The 15,559-nt window shown below is 43.8% G+C and overlaps 1 protein-coding gene across 1 annotated transcript in view; it reads left to right on the forward strand.

Annotated features, from left to right (window-relative positions):
* The first annotated feature begins 1,577 nt into the window (after positions 1 to 1,577).
* Positions 1,578 to 15,559, forward strand: part of gpr153 (G protein-coupled receptor 153) — a 41,997-nt gene continuing 28,015 nt past the window's right edge. Inside the window, exons 1-3 of the mRNA XM_020506178.2 lie at positions 1,578 to 1,689; positions 5,566 to 6,230; positions 13,226 to 13,655. Coding sequence (XP_020361767.1) covers positions 5,842 to 6,230; positions 13,226 to 13,655 — 819 coding nt within the window. The 5' untranslated portion in view covers positions 1,578 to 1,689; positions 5,566 to 5,841. The remainder of the gene's footprint in view (positions 1,690 to 5,565; positions 6,231 to 13,225; positions 13,656 to 15,559) is intronic.

Below are 15,559 nucleotides of genomic sequence, written 5' to 3' on the forward strand. Positions count from 1 at the left end.
TCGAGAAAAACTGAAACATGGACAAAGAGAAGACTTTTAAAGACTTTGACAGTCCATCAGAGTTGGACATTTTACCTTAAGCTCCCGAATGGCTCAGACAGACGCCACAAATTGGGAGCACAGATTCAGCTGCAGAACAGCGCGCCTGGAAGATTGTAGGGCTTAAGTGACTCGCTCAAATGCAGGAGAGGCTATCTGTGATCTACCTTGTGGTGGCCAGTTGACCTCCCCTATTGTCCAGCACGGGATTCAAACTGGAAACCTTCTGGTTTCTGGTCCACTCGTCTAACCTCTGAACTTCCTACTGCCCGAGATCAGAGGAGAGGTGAAGGAGGAAGCACCCCACTACAACTGAAGCCACATAATGAGAACTTAGCCAATACCCCATGTGTCTATCCACTCCCTTCCACATCTCTGAAAGAGCCTGTCAAAAACAGACCAGGCTAAAAAGATTGTAGACAAACAATATGTGTAACTTTGATGAATGACTTACAAACTATCCTGAACAAAAATATAAACGCAACATGTAAAGTGTTGGTCCCATGTTTCATGAGCTGAAATAAAAGATCCCAAAAATGTTCAATACTCACAAAAAGGTTATTTCTCTACATTTTGGTGCACAAATTTGTTTACATTCCTGTTAGTGAGCATTTCTCCTTTGCCAAGATAATCCATCCACCTGACAGGTATGTCATTTCAAGAAGCGGATTAAACAACACCATCATTACGCAGGTGCACCTTGTGCTGGGGACAATAAATTGCCACTTTAAAATGTGCAGTTTTGTCACACAACACAATGCCACAGTATGTCCAACCGACCTCACAACCGCAGACCACATGTAACCACGCCAGCCCAGGACCTCTACATCCGGCTTCTTCACCTGCGGTATCATCTGAGACCAGCCATACGGACAGCTGATGAATCTGAGGAGCATGTGCGTCTGTAATTCTTTCCTTTTGTGAGGAAAAAAACATTCTGATTGTCTGGGCCAGCTCCCCAGTGGGTTGGCCTGTCTCCCAAGTGGGTGGTCCTATGCCCTCCCAGGCCCACGCATGGCTGCACCACTGCCCAGTCATGTGAAATCCATAGATTAGTGCCTAATTTATTTATTTCAATTGACTGATTTAATTTAATGAACTGTAACTCAGTAACATTTTGAAATGGCATGTTGCTTTTATATTTTTGTTCAGTATAGTTCTAATGTTTTTGCAATGACATCTGGATCAAAATAGATCTTAGGAGTCTTTTCTCCTCTGAGTCAAATAATAATATTCAATCAGAGGAAAAAAAGTGGGTAGTTGAAATTACGCATCAATAATGTATTGTATAGATGTTACAAATATAGGCTAAGCACAGAGGAGACGACAACCAAGAAAATGATATTGTCCCAATAAATTATTTCTTATTATTGCGGTTTACTCCCACTGCCACAGGGAACTAAGCATATACGTTATTTTCTCCAAATAGGACAAAGGACGCGCACACTACAATAATGGCCACGTACAGCTGTGCTGATACTGTTTCAAATCTGCCTGTTCATTTTCGAAATCACACTGTTGAATTGATGTTCGGTCGCCGGTGTCGTTCCTCAATTCGGAATGTAAGGACTGACCACGACTTTTGTGGACTACAGCAAAAGTAATATCACAGAAAGATTGGAATAGTCTGCGGGTGGAATCTTTCATAAGGTAAGAATACAACATTAGCCTAAGCATCCACGCATAATTCACGAGGCTGGGTGATTAGATTAATTTAGCAAACCTATTTAAATGATTTATGAACCAGATAAGTAAAATTCATTCCTGGCTCCCAAGTGGGTCGGCCTATGCCCTCCCAGGCCCAGCCATGGCTGAGCCCCTGCACATTCATGTGAAATCCATAGATTAGGGCCTAATGAATTTATTTCAGTTGACTGATTTCCTTATATGAACTGTAACTCAGTAAAAATCTGTGACATTTTTGCATGTTGAGTTTAGATTTTTGTTCAGTGTAATATTGCTCAATTGCTGCACCCACAATAATTTCAAATCAAGATTTTGTTAGAATTATGCTTTAAGTGCATCTCATGGGTAAGTTTGGGAGGCAGCTTTGACCTGGGCATTTTGATAAGGCTAGGTTTACATCATTATGAGTGTCTGAGCCTTCTGCTTATAAAAGGACTCCAATGGCTCCAACCTGTCTGTCGACTCAATTTATTAGGTGGCACCACTTGCCCCTTTATGCTTATGCTATTGGTCATCATCATTCTCTACAGGAAACCACAAGAATCTCTGCAAAAGCTTTTAGCTGGCTTTCTCCATGACCTGATTCACACAATAGGGCTGATATTTCCAGCAAGGTTCCAGTAACTATGGTGGATGTGTAACAAGGCCAGCCCAGTACAGCTCGGCTGGGTTGGCCCTATAATGGGATTCAGGCTGCTCTGTGGCTGAATCTGTGCTGCTGAATCTGTGGTGTGTCGGGGTTTGGTATGCGCTGACAGCAAAAAGACATGCCCAGAGTTGTAGGGATAGTGTGCAATTTTTTCATCATCATCTTTCAAATGGTTAGCAACAATATCTTGAGCAGTATTGCAATAATCTTTCACTTATTTTGCAGGTCAATATTAATTGGGATGAGTCTTGTCCTGGAGGCAGAACTGAGCAATTCGCGCTAGATGGGGCAATTGCAAATTCAAAATGGGCTATATTGTAAAAATGAATGAAAGCAAAAAAAAATCTTTTTGATGTTAATTTAAGGTTAAGGTTAGGCACAAGGGTTAGCAGTGTGGTTAAGGTTAGAGTTAGGGTTAAGTTTCAAATCAGATTTTATGACTTGGTGGCTGTGCTAGCAAGTGACTACTCTGCAGAGCTGTGTCCAGTACAAGATTAATTACGAAAAACACTAACCTGCATTTATTTCCTGTACCTGGGACTTCTCCCAATTAGTAACCTTATGCTGTGCTAGCAGCACACTACCATATCGGCTGTCATCAGTAGGGTGGGAATTGCCAAGAACCTCAATATACGATAGTATCACAATACTTAGGTGCCGATACGATATGTGTGGCGATTCTATATATACCACGATTTATTTACAATTCTATAAGTATTGCGATTCTATGTTCCTAACATATTGCTCACTATATGTCTGCTGCAGAGGGACAAGAGAGAGCCATGAGAAAATGTTTGATCAGACATGTAGTGCCAAAAACATATTGGCTCACAAAAATATTGAGGCCAAGCTATAAAAGGAGAAATACCAGAGTTTTGGACTAGGTACAAATGACTAGCGCTAGCTAACGTTAACTACCTACAAGAAGAAGAAAAAAAGAATATACTTTATATATTTATTTATTTATTTTGAGAATCGATCCTTAGAATAAATATAATATCTTCAAAAAATAATTTTGTGATACTCTACTGTATCGATTTTTCCCGCCATCACTAGTCATCAGTATAATGACAAGGTTCTGACATTGACTTGCCTACCTGCAGTGGTGTGCTGTCTCATAACAAACAGTGGTCCAATAAGTGCTTGCTAAATGGGAATTCAGTCAAATATCAACCAAAAGTTGATGTTAATCTGATGTCTTTACCCAGTAGTTTCCCTTAGTGTAGAATGTAGTTGGTTGATTGAGTGATTGATTGATTTAGATTATTAAAAACACTACTCTGTAACATAACATACACTATATATTCAGAAGTATGTGGACACGCCTTCAAATTAGTGGATTTGGCTTTTTCAGCCCAACCCGTTGCTGACAAGTGTATAAAATCGAGCACACAGCCATGCAATCTCCATAGACAAACATTGGCAGTAGAATGCCCTTACTGAAGAGCTCAGTCATTTTTAACGTGGCACCATCATAAGATGCCACCTTTCCAACAAGTCAGTTTGTCCTGCTAGAGCTGCCCCTGTCAACTGTAAGTGCCGTTATTGTGAAATGGAAACATCTAGGAGCAACAACGGCTCAGCCACAAAGTGGTAGGTGACACAAGCTCACAGAATGAGACTGCAGAGTGTTGAAGCACTTAAAAAATAATCTGTCCTTGGTTGCTACACTCACTACCGAGTTCCAAACTGCTTCTAGAAACAAAGTCAGCACAAGAAGTGTTCGTTGGGAGCTTAATGAAATGGGTTTCCATGGCCAAGCAGCCTCACACAAGCCTAAGATCACCATGTGCAATGCCAAGCGTCGTCAGGAGTGGTGTGAAGCTCAAACTCGTTCTCCAGAGCAATGAATTACGCTTCACCATCTGGCAGTCCAACGAACAAATCTGGGTTTGGCAGATGCCAAGAGATTCCTGCCCTAATGCATAGTGGCAACTGTAAAGTTTGGTGGAGGAGGCATAATGGTCTGGGACTGTTTTTCATGGTTCGGGCTAGGCCCCTTAATTCCAGTGAAGGGAAATCTTAACGCTACAGCATACAATGACATTCCAGACGATTCTGTGCTTCCAACTTTGTGGCAACAGTTTGAGAAAGATTTTGGAATGAGATGTACGACGAGCAGTTGTCCACATACTTTTGGTCATGTAGTGTATCTTTTTGCAATGCAACCCTGAATGTAAAGCTCAAACCGAAAGCTAGCACCACAAAACAATGCAATAGCTGTTGGAGGCAGGAACTCGGATAAGTTGGCTAGCCTTTGTACGAGAGGCCTGAGCGATGACATCTCACTCATTTTGAGTGTATCTCCTTGGGGTATGGCCCAGAGCACATCACTCTCCGGACAACAAAACAGACAGGAAATAGAAGTGAATTGACAACACTCCAGCTGCGCCAAGTGTTTTACACTTCACTGTGGTGTGGGGGAAAATGGATCTCCTTTGTGTATTCTCTCTAGCAAGGGCAATTTGACTGAGAAAATAGCTTTGAATGCTGATCAAAGAGCATAATGCAGTGTACACATACCTGCAGATGGCTGATGGGAAAAGAGTGGCATGTAGATTGTTTGGGGGTCATTATGCTGTCCATACAGACATTTTATGGAAAACAGGGAGTTGATTGACACATTGTCATATGTCCTATTACCATACTGGCCATATATATTATTGGGAATAAATGTGATAAAAATGTATTCAATACAGTAGCATCTTGGTATGCTACTGTATTGAACTATACAATATTACTTTACAGCACCGCCAGTTTGAATCAGGAGCAAGAATTGGATTTCGTGTTACTGGCACCATTTCATTATTTCCAGATTGTGAAATTCCCCAGTTGGGGCCAGTTGCAGGACATGGCAGTGAATAGTGAAGCCTACCTTAGAGCATCCGTAGCTTACCGTAGAGTCTAGTTTTGGATTCAGCCAATGAACCTAATAGATGGTCGAAATTGTAAACTCTGCTGGAGTGTGTGGTCAAATTCTCTTTGGTTGCACATGAAATGAACCTGCCTTCACTTGCACCATGTTCACCATAAGAGTTTTACAATGAGTGGCCTATCAGTTGTTTGTTAAAATTGAATTGGAATTGTTTTGTATTGAAGTAATGTGAATGTAAACTATTACTCCTTTATCATCTCTCTTTGTATCCTTCTCCCCTCCCCTCCTATTTTCTCTTCCTTTTCACCCTCTCCAGGCCTGTTAGTGACGCTGGCTGGGCTTGGCCACTCCTCCCCAGTCTCTCCCCCTCCTTCACCCTCCCCTTCTACTAATTCTCTCCTGCTGCTGCCACCACCATGCCCTCTGTCCCCTGCTGCACCACCTATCCTGTGGAAAGTGCCTGTCCGCCCCGGTAGGATGCCCGAGTCGCCCTGCTGTGCCCTGTGCCCCCTCCTGCCCGCCTCCACCACTACCAACGCCGTTTCCTCCTCCTCCGCTGTGACCTCTCCTCTCGCCGCCGCCCCGCCCCCCGATGGCATCGTCCCCGCGCTCCGCCATGGATGAGGATGAGGTGAGCGAAGTGATCAGCACCAACGCGCTGGCCTGGCTGGTGTGCTCAGCCGTGTCCATCCTGGCCAACGCCTGGGGCATCCTGAGCGTCAGCGCCAAGCAGAAGAAGTGGAAGCCGCTGGAGTTCCTCATCTGCACGCTGGCCGGCACGCACATCCTTAACATGGCCATCCCCATCACCATGTACTGCGTCATCACCCTGCGCCGACAGCACTCCAGCTACCAATGGAACGAGGGCCTGTGCAAGGTGTTCGTGTCCACCTTCTACACCCTGACGCTGGTCACCTGCTTCTCAGTCACCTCACTCTCCTACCACCGCATGTGGATGGTACGCTGGCCCGTCAACTACAGGTATGTGTGGGGAAGAACTGGCGTCTTGTTTGATTGCTTCTCTCTTGCTGTGTGTTGTTGCGGGTGGGTGGACTCTCTTGCTGTGTGTTGTTGCGGGTGGGTGGACTCTCTTGCTGTGTGTTGTTGCGGGTGGGTGGACTCTCTTGCTGTGTGTTGTTGCGGGTGGGTGGACTCTCTTGTGCGAATGTATCTTTTTTTAAATAATATATATATTTTTTAATTTTATATTTTTCTCACTCCATATACAAACTTATACATACGAACAATAACTTACAGACGCACACAAACAGTGACTACATTTGTTTGTCCTGTTTCTACAGATGCTGTGAAAAGTTGCACGTCCAAAAGAAAAGTGGAAAGGCATTCAGTGCATTCGGGAGTTATTCAAACCCCTTGACTTTTTCCACATTTTGTTATGTTACGGCCTTATTCTAAAATTTATAAAATTATATTTTTTCTTCATCAATCTACACACAATACCCCATAATGATGAAGCGAAAACAGGTTTTTATACATTTTTCCAAATGTATATAAAAAAAACAGAAATACCTCATTTATATAAGTATTCAGACCCTTTGCTATGACACTCAAAATTGAGCTCAGGTGCATCCAGTTTCCATTGATCATATCATCCTTGAGATGTTTCTACAACTTGATTGGAGTCCACCTGTGGTCAATTCAATTGATTGAACTTGATTTGGAAAGGCTCACACCTATGTATATATGGTCCCACAGTTGGCAGTGCATGTCAGAGCAAAAACCAAGCCATGAGGTCGAAGGAATTATCCGTAGAGCTCCAAGACAGGATTGTGTCTAGGCAGATCTGGGGAAGGGTACCAAAAAGTTCTGCAGCATTGAATGTCCCCAAGAGTACATTCTTAAATGGAAGAAGTTTGAAACCACCAAGACTCTTCCTAGAGCTGGCCGCCCGGCCAAACTGAGCAATCAAAGGAGAAGGGCCTTGGTCAGGGATGTGACCAAGAACCCGATGGTCACTCTGACAGAGCTCCAGAGGTCCTCTGTGGCGATGAAGGAAAATCATCTCTGCAGCACTCCACCAATCAGGCCTTTATGGTAGAGTGGCCAGACGGAAGCCACTCCTCAGTAAAAGGCACATGACAGCCTGCTTGGAGTTTGCCAGAAGGCACCTAAAGTACTCTCAGACCTTGAGAAACAACATTGAACTATTTTGCCAGAATGCCAAGCGCCACATCTGGAGGAAACCTGGCATCATCCCTACGGTGAAACATGGTGGTGGCAGCATCTTGCTATGGGGATGTTTTTCAGCGGCAGGGACAGGGAGACTAGTCAGGATCGAGGGAAAGATAAACGGAGCAAAGTACAGAGAGATCCTTGATGAAAACCTGCTCCAGAGCTCTCAGGACATCAGACTGGGTCGACGGTTCACCTTCCAACAGGACAACTACCCTAAGCATACAGCCAAAACAGCGCAGGTGTGGCTTAGGGACAAGTCTCTGAATGTCCTTGAGTGGCCCAGCCAGAGCCCGGACTTGAACACGATCGAACATCTCTGGAGAGACCTGAAAATAGTGGGCAGCAACGCTCCCCATCCAACCTGACAGAGCTTGAGAGGATCTGCAGAGAAGAATGGAAGAAACTCCCCAAATTGTAGAGTCATACCCAAGAATACTTGAGGCTGTAACTGCTGCCAAGATGCTTCAACAAAATACTGAGTAACGGGTCTGAATACTTATGTCCTGTAAATGTGATTTTTAAAATGTATAATACAAAAATGTCTTAAAACCTGTTTTTGCTTTGTCATTACGGGGTATTCTGTGTAGATTGATGAGAGGGGGGGAAATTTATCCATTTTAGAATAAGCTGTAACAAAACTAAATGTGGAAAAAGTCAAGGGGTCTGAAGATATTTTCAAATTCACTGTATATACAGGGGCAGCCATTGATTGTGCTTTTGGTCCCACTTTTTTTAAAAGTGGTGCATATACCTGTCTTAATGGTAGTTAAATAATGTTGGGAGATCGGACAACAATGTAAAGCAAAAATAGAAAAGGTGCAGTGTAATTGGTAGACATTGTTACTTAGTAATTACAACCGTTACACCTGTTCGTGGGATTGCATAGTTACATTTTGTCACGCATTAGATAAACCACAAATTATGAATGACCTTCCAGTAGCCTAGAATTAGCGTAATCTACATTGTGAGTTTATTTGCAAATCTACTAACAGCTACAGTAAATGTTGTTTTTCTTCAAGACTTTCAAGTAATTCAATGCAGCCTCCCTCTGACAAAGCATTCAGCTACAGCGACATCATATAATTTCGCCAAATATAGCCTAGGCTACATTATCTCTCCCCCAGAACACATAGTCATACTCATCCTTTCCAACCATGCCAATCATAATATCAAGAATCTGACTGAGTGTCTGATGGACTTGGTTTCATAGGGTTAGAGAAACAGGAGAGTTAGTGATGCGTTCCCAGTGAATTCACTTTATCCCGGACACATCTGTTGGTGTGGAATCCAGGTAATGCCGTGTGGGACTAGACTTGCTAGACTGTGAGAGCATCCGCTGCATCACTTCCATCCAGTTCCATCTGGCTTCCACAACCATCAGAAGTAATGTGATCCGTGTTGGCGCTACTTGAACAACACAGGAACCATGAATTAGGGTCAAAGTCAGAAGATCTGAATGATCTGTTCTGTGCCATTTCTACCTTACGTGCCCCTCAATAAAGATGTTTCAAATCTCAGACCTACAAGTATATTGTAGGACTAGGAGAAATGTTTTAAATCTCAGACCTACAAGTATATTGTAGGACTAGGAGAAATGTTTTAAATCTCAGACCTACAAGTATATTGTAGGACTAGGAGAAATGTTTTAAATCTCAGACCTACAAGTATATTGTAGGGCTAGGAGAAATGTTTTAAATCTCAGACCTATAAGTATATTGTAGGACTAGGAGAAATGTTTTAAATCTCAGACCTACAAGTATATTGTAGGACTAGGAGAAATGTTTTAAAGCCACCATTTGTAACTTGTTTGTCAACTGCGGTTTGTTTAAAAAAAAAAGAAGGTCTTCTCCCCAATTGGTAATTACGGTCTTGTCCCATCGCTGCAACTCCCGTACGGGAGAGGCGAAGGTCGAGAGCCGTGTGACCTCTGAAACACAACCACACCAAACCGCACTGCTTCTTGACACAATGCTCACTTAACCCGGAAGCCAGCCACACCAATGTGTCGGGGGAAACACCATACAACCGTTTCAGCGTGCACTTCGCCCCGCCAGCCACACCAATGTGTCGGGGGAAACACCATACAACCGTTTCAGCGTGCACTTCGCCCCGCCAGCCACACCAATGTGTCGGGGGAAACACCATACAACCGTTTCAGCGTGCACTTCGCCCCGCCAGCCACACCAATGTGTCGGGGGAAACACCATACAACCGTTTCAGCGTGCACTTCGCCCTGCCAGCCACACCAATGTGTCGGGGGAAACACCATACAACCGTTTCAGCGTGCACTTCGCCCCGCCAGCCACACCAATGTGTCGGGGGAAACACCATAAAACCGTTTCAGCGTGCATTGCACCCCGCCAGCCACTAGAGCGCAATGGGACAACCTGGTTGGCCAAACAATCCCCTAACCCGGACAACTATGCACCACCTCATGGGTCTCCCGGTCGTGGCTGTCTACGACACAGCCTGGGATTGAACCAGGATCTGTAGTGACGCAGTTAGCGCTGCGATGCAGTGCATTAGACCGCTGTGCCACTCAGGAGGCCCCAACTGTGGTATGGTTTTGACAGTTATTTGAATAACAGATTAAAAGTGAAGTTTGTGCTTTTAATTTCAAAATGTCTGAATGTTATTATTGTTATGCAAATCTGTCCCCATGTTGATCATCAAAAAGTTCATAACAATTATTTGTAGATGAATGCATCTCAAGAGCGATGTAATTGCAGGCCAAGTGCACATGAACAAACACATTTTAGTGTGCAAAAACCGTACTGCAAACCAAATGAGTTTAGGGGTGGGTATCAAACCAGCTTAAGAGTAAAATTTCAACCACTTTGAAACTGAATGTCATTTTATAATGTCAGAATCAGCCCAATAAAAACAGGGAGATGGATACTGTGTGTTAATGACAATGAGATTAATCAAATGGTGTGTATTGATAAGGATTCTCTAAATAGCCCTTCCTGTGCACAGATATTTTATTCTAGCTCCTATTGTCAAATTGTCTACAGATGTCCAGATCATAGTTAACGAGGCCAATTTTCCAGCTCAGCAGAGACAAGGTTTTTGGCAAAAAATACAATTAACAACATTTTTGTTTACCCAACAAGCGGTGCTTGTCCTCAATTATCTTTACCTAATATAATTTCAGAGTAGCTAAAGCTATGGGTTTGTGTCCAAACAAATCATCCCAAATTGTTGTGAAACCTGTGTACAGATTCTCGCTCTCTCAAAAAGAGAGAGGGGGGATAGAGAAAGAGCAAGCGAGAGTCAGTTATAGACCTGAAGCTTGATTCACAATAACATTTTCCATCTTCTGTCCCCCAAAGTCATCTTTTTTCTCACCCCGCCCCCATAAAGACCCTCACACATTTTCCCAGCTCCTCTTAACAATGTAATTCCACATGTGACCTCTTTTTATCATGACACAAGGCGAGACCCAGATGCAGACACAGGAGGCAGACGGTTGGAGTCTTACAATGTTTATTAATCCAAAGGGGTAGGCAAGAGCATGGTCGTGGACAGGCAAAAAGGTCCAAACCAGATCAGAGTCCAGGAGGTACAGAGTGGCAGACAGGCTCGTGGTCAAGGCAGGCAGAAGGGTCAGGCAGGCAGGCACAGAATCTAGAACAGGCAAGGGTCAAAACCAGGAGGACTATGAAAAAGAGAATTGCAAAGGCAATTGCAAAAACGATGGTAGACTTGGAACATACAAGACGAACTGGCACAGAGAGACAGGAAACACATGGATGAATACACTGGCACAGAGAGACAGGAAACACAGAGAAAAATACACTGGGAAAACAAGCGACACCTGGAGCGGGTGGAGACAATAACGAGGAAGGGTGAAACAGATCAGAGTGTGACACTTTCATCTTTCACCTGAAACAGACCCATTTTTCTCCTTTTGAATGCACATGGCCGCGTGCTTTACCTGACGTGAGCATACTGAAGGCCTGAATAATGAATTTTGCCATTGCACTGGAAACAAACGCTTCAGCATCTGTTCTCATCAGCCAGTGCTCACTATCTCTCAGGAGTTTTTTTCTCTCCCTCTCCTCTTCCTCCCTCTCGTTTTATAGTAATAGATTCAAGCAGCTTGATGACGTAAATCCCTCTCTTTGCTCCCACCTCAGGCACTTTGAGGAAAGGCTAGCGATCTGTGACTCGCAGCAGCTAAGAGACCCACTTCTTTAATGCAAACATGGCAGACCAATTCAAATCAAAATCTACCATTTATATATGTCGTAATACTGTATACTTTACTTCATTTGGTGAGGTTGGTGTCATTCTCTGTGCAAAGACACACGTACAATGTCTCTGTGAAGCGAGGGAGATTAATCAAAGGATGTGAATGAGGGTAAGAGGAGATGAGAGAAGAGGGGGATGGACGAGGCTGGCTTTGATCTCTCCCCTGAGAGAAAGCTTGGGTTTACCTCCAGAACTCCTCTCGGACAGTTGTGGTAGGCTATGGGGGTTGGAGGAGGGGCATCCTCAGCCGGAGTAAACTCTGAAAATCTGCCTGGATACTCTTGAGTCCCTTTATACTGTAGCCACTTTCTAAAAACAACCCACAAAAAATCATACAATTGACAATCGGGTATCCATAAGTAAGGCAACCAATAGAGGCCTTTGCAACATAAACTGTCTCATGATGTCTTCAATTCTTTCTAGTTTAGTCAATGAATTTCAGGGCTCTGTTTAATCAAACTCGCATTGGTGTATTTAGACAGTGGCTTGAATCATGGTAAAATAAAATCACTGACTTATTTTGGGTATATTAAAACCACTAATGCTTCCTGAGACTTGCTTTTCAGTGTCAGGGCTTAGTCCAATCTGTTAAACTGGAGCGTTACTGATTCTGCCATAGAGATGTAAAGGTAATTTCCCATTGAGCCGAGATATGCAGCATTTACCGTGAATGTGGTCTTTAAATTTCAATCATTCTGTAAATATGAACTTCTGAGATGGGGATCGAATAGAGCCCTAAGAAGTGCAGCAGTTTTTAAATCATGACACTGCACCAACATTGCTCCGGCAGGTTCGATTTGAATTCCAGACTCGGTCTTTGTGCAGTTGAACTTTGTGAATGTGCTGCAACCGTGTGTGTGTCTTAGTTCAGGTAAAGCCTGTGTCGCCTCTCGTAGATGTGTTAAAAGGAAAAACGCCCCAGCCTCCTGCAGTATTTTTTGTTGATGTGTGCCGTGCACATAGCAAATGCATACTACCACAGGACACTAACACTCTGAGCAAATTGCTGGGGCTAAAACAATTACTTAGAGGTGAGGGAGAACCATTTAAATAGACCAAGGAGACAAATATACCAAAGGGCATGGCAATGATCTGGGTCATAAACCAACCATTTCCATTGATTTCCACTCCTACTCTCTATCCAATTGAATGGTGTTATTCATAGAATATATTGAAATGATGTACATTAAGTAAGTCTATTCGTGTAATATTGATTTGATCGTAATCAAATTCTCTCAGACCGATCCTTATAATATCATGAAGCTCATGTAGAAGTTTAGATTTGTGGCAGTTTTATTATCGTGTCCTCTGATGATGTGGAGTAGATCTTCAAACATCTCCCCTCCTCTTCCTCCCCCAAGTTGAGTCTAATAATAGGAATTGAGTAGGAATTAGACATCACTTTGCAAGCCATGTGGAGTGTGGTTTATAGAGCCAGGAGTTTCAGACCACAGTTTAAGGGAATAACTATGACATCAAAGATAGGATTATGTTATTTACAATCCCCCTCTTCCTCCCCCATGTAGGTTGAGTAATACCAAGAAGCAGGCGGTGCACACGGTGATGGGCATCTGGATGGTGTCCTTCATCCTGTCCACACTGCCCGCCGTGGGCTGGCACGACACCAACGACCGCTTCTATGCCCGCGACTGCCGCTTCATCGTCACGGAGATCGGCCTGGGCTTCGGCGTGTGCTTCCTGCTGCTGATCGGCGGCAGCGTGGCCATGGGCATCATCTGCATCGGCATTGCCCTCTTCCAGACCTTCGCCATCCACGCGGGCCACAAGGCCGACAAGAACAAGTTCAACGTGCCCACCATCGTGGTGGAGGACGCTCAGGGCAAGCGGCGCTCGTCCATCGACGGCTCGGAATCGCTCAAGACCTCGCTGCAGATCACCTACCTGATCAGCGGCATCGTCTTCATTTATGACTTCCTCACCGGCTTCCCCATCCTGGTGAGTTCAGCTTCAAGTTTTAATAGTGGTATGTACAGGATACACATGGTATATACAGTCCAATGAAATGCTTACTTGCAGTTTCCCTCTCGATAACGTAACAACAATAAGAAATAATAAAAGATAAGAATAAGAATAACCAGGAAATGGCTCTCTGGTAGAATATAATAAAATGTTTAGCATAAGTATAAATATAGGAAAGGCACTCAACAATTGATAGTAGAATATTTAAATATTTACACGTGTGTTGGGAAAGGGGGGATTGGAGAGCAGGTGTTTAAACTGTTTAGCAATAATAAATAAAAGTCTAGTAGCAGCAGTTGTGATGTGTGTGTTGCATGGGTGTATATGTGTGTATGTGGATGTGTGTGTGGATGTGTGTGTGGATGTGTGTGTGAGTGAGTGAATGAGTGCTAAGTTGTGGAGAGTCAGTGCAGGTGGTCAGTCCAGTTCAAGTGTTCAGTCTGATGTCTTGTGGATAGAAACTGTCTGAGCCTGTTGGTATCAGACCGGATGCTCCGATACCGTCTGCCCGATGGTAAGGAATTGAACAGTCTGTGGCTGTGGTGTGTGGGGTCCTTGATGATGCTGTGGGACTTCCTCATGCACCGTTTTGAGTGGATGTCCAGGCCGTGGCCATGATGCAGCTGGTCAGGACGCTCTTGATGGGTGCAGCGGTAGTATTTGGAGAGGGGGCGTGACCATTTTATTTAACCACCTTAGGAAGTAGAGGCGGTGTTGAGCCATCTTGACAAGAGTGGCGGTGTTGTGTTGTGGTGGTGTTGTGGTGTTGTTGTTTTCATGGTTCAAATAGTGTGTGTCTGTGTGTGTGTTTGTATGCGTGTGTGTGTGTGTGTGTGTGTGTGTGTGTTTGTGTGCAGAACATATATGGTTTTATGCAGCCTTTCCCCATAGTCCCCCCGCCCCACATCCTCTCTGGCACAAGTCTGCCCACTTATGCAGTGGTGGGGGGGAAACGGGTTAGATGTATTGGATGGTTATACAGTCTGTTGTTAAAACTTTACAATCCAAATAATAATACATAATAACTCAGTTATACAAGCCTTGTAGTTGGTGGTTGAATTATAGAGCTGTTCTGTGCTGTAGCTTAGTCCATTTCTGCCATCGGTAAAAGGTGTAATGGTTCACCAAACACGGTACATATTGCGATTTTGGAGTCACGGTTCGGTTTTTGGTACAAAGGGGGAATTACATGCCATTCACAATGTTCAGCGTTCACAATGTTCCTGGCATTGTCTGTTGTGACTCTGGCATTGTCTGTTGTGACTCTGGCATTGTCTGTTGTGACTCTGGCATTGTCTGTTGTGACTCTGGCATTGTCTGTTGTGACTCTGGCATTGTCTGTTGTGACTCTGGCATTGTCTGTTGTGACTCTGGCATTGTCTGTTGTGACTCTGGCATTGTCTGTTGTTTCCACTCTGCTTTTGTAACCATGTGGGAGGTGGGAATTTACCAGTTGTGAAGTCGTAAATAGCAGTTGGATGCATTCAAGTTATTTTGTCTCATTGAGAAATGCCAATTGGCTATCATGCATGTAAACAAATTATAGAGTTGAAAAACCACATGAATAGATTGCTTTTTATGTATAATGTTTTGCTGTTGCATTTAACTGCCAAACATGCTGTTATAGAGGCCATTTCCTTAGTATGTGACGTCAGAGGTCACCATGTAGGAAAAGTGGGTGCTCAAGATGAGTTTCCCACAAGTAATTACCAGTTGGAAGGCCGTTCAAGTGGATTTTTCCCAGTTGTATGTGGTAAATACCGACTTGCATCTTGGTTACGAACGCACCATGACACTGCCTCCTTCAGTGTCAGATGATTCTCATAAAGGGGGTGTGCCTATAGCACAGTACATCTCCCATTCCAGGTTAATGTTATGGG

This window comes from Oncorhynchus kisutch, linkage group LG17 (genome assembly GCF_002021735.2).
Source record: "Oncorhynchus kisutch isolate 150728-3 linkage group LG17, Okis_V2, whole genome shotgun sequence".
Taxonomy (NCBI): Eukaryota; Metazoa; Chordata; class Actinopteri; order Salmoniformes; family Salmonidae; genus Oncorhynchus; species Oncorhynchus kisutch.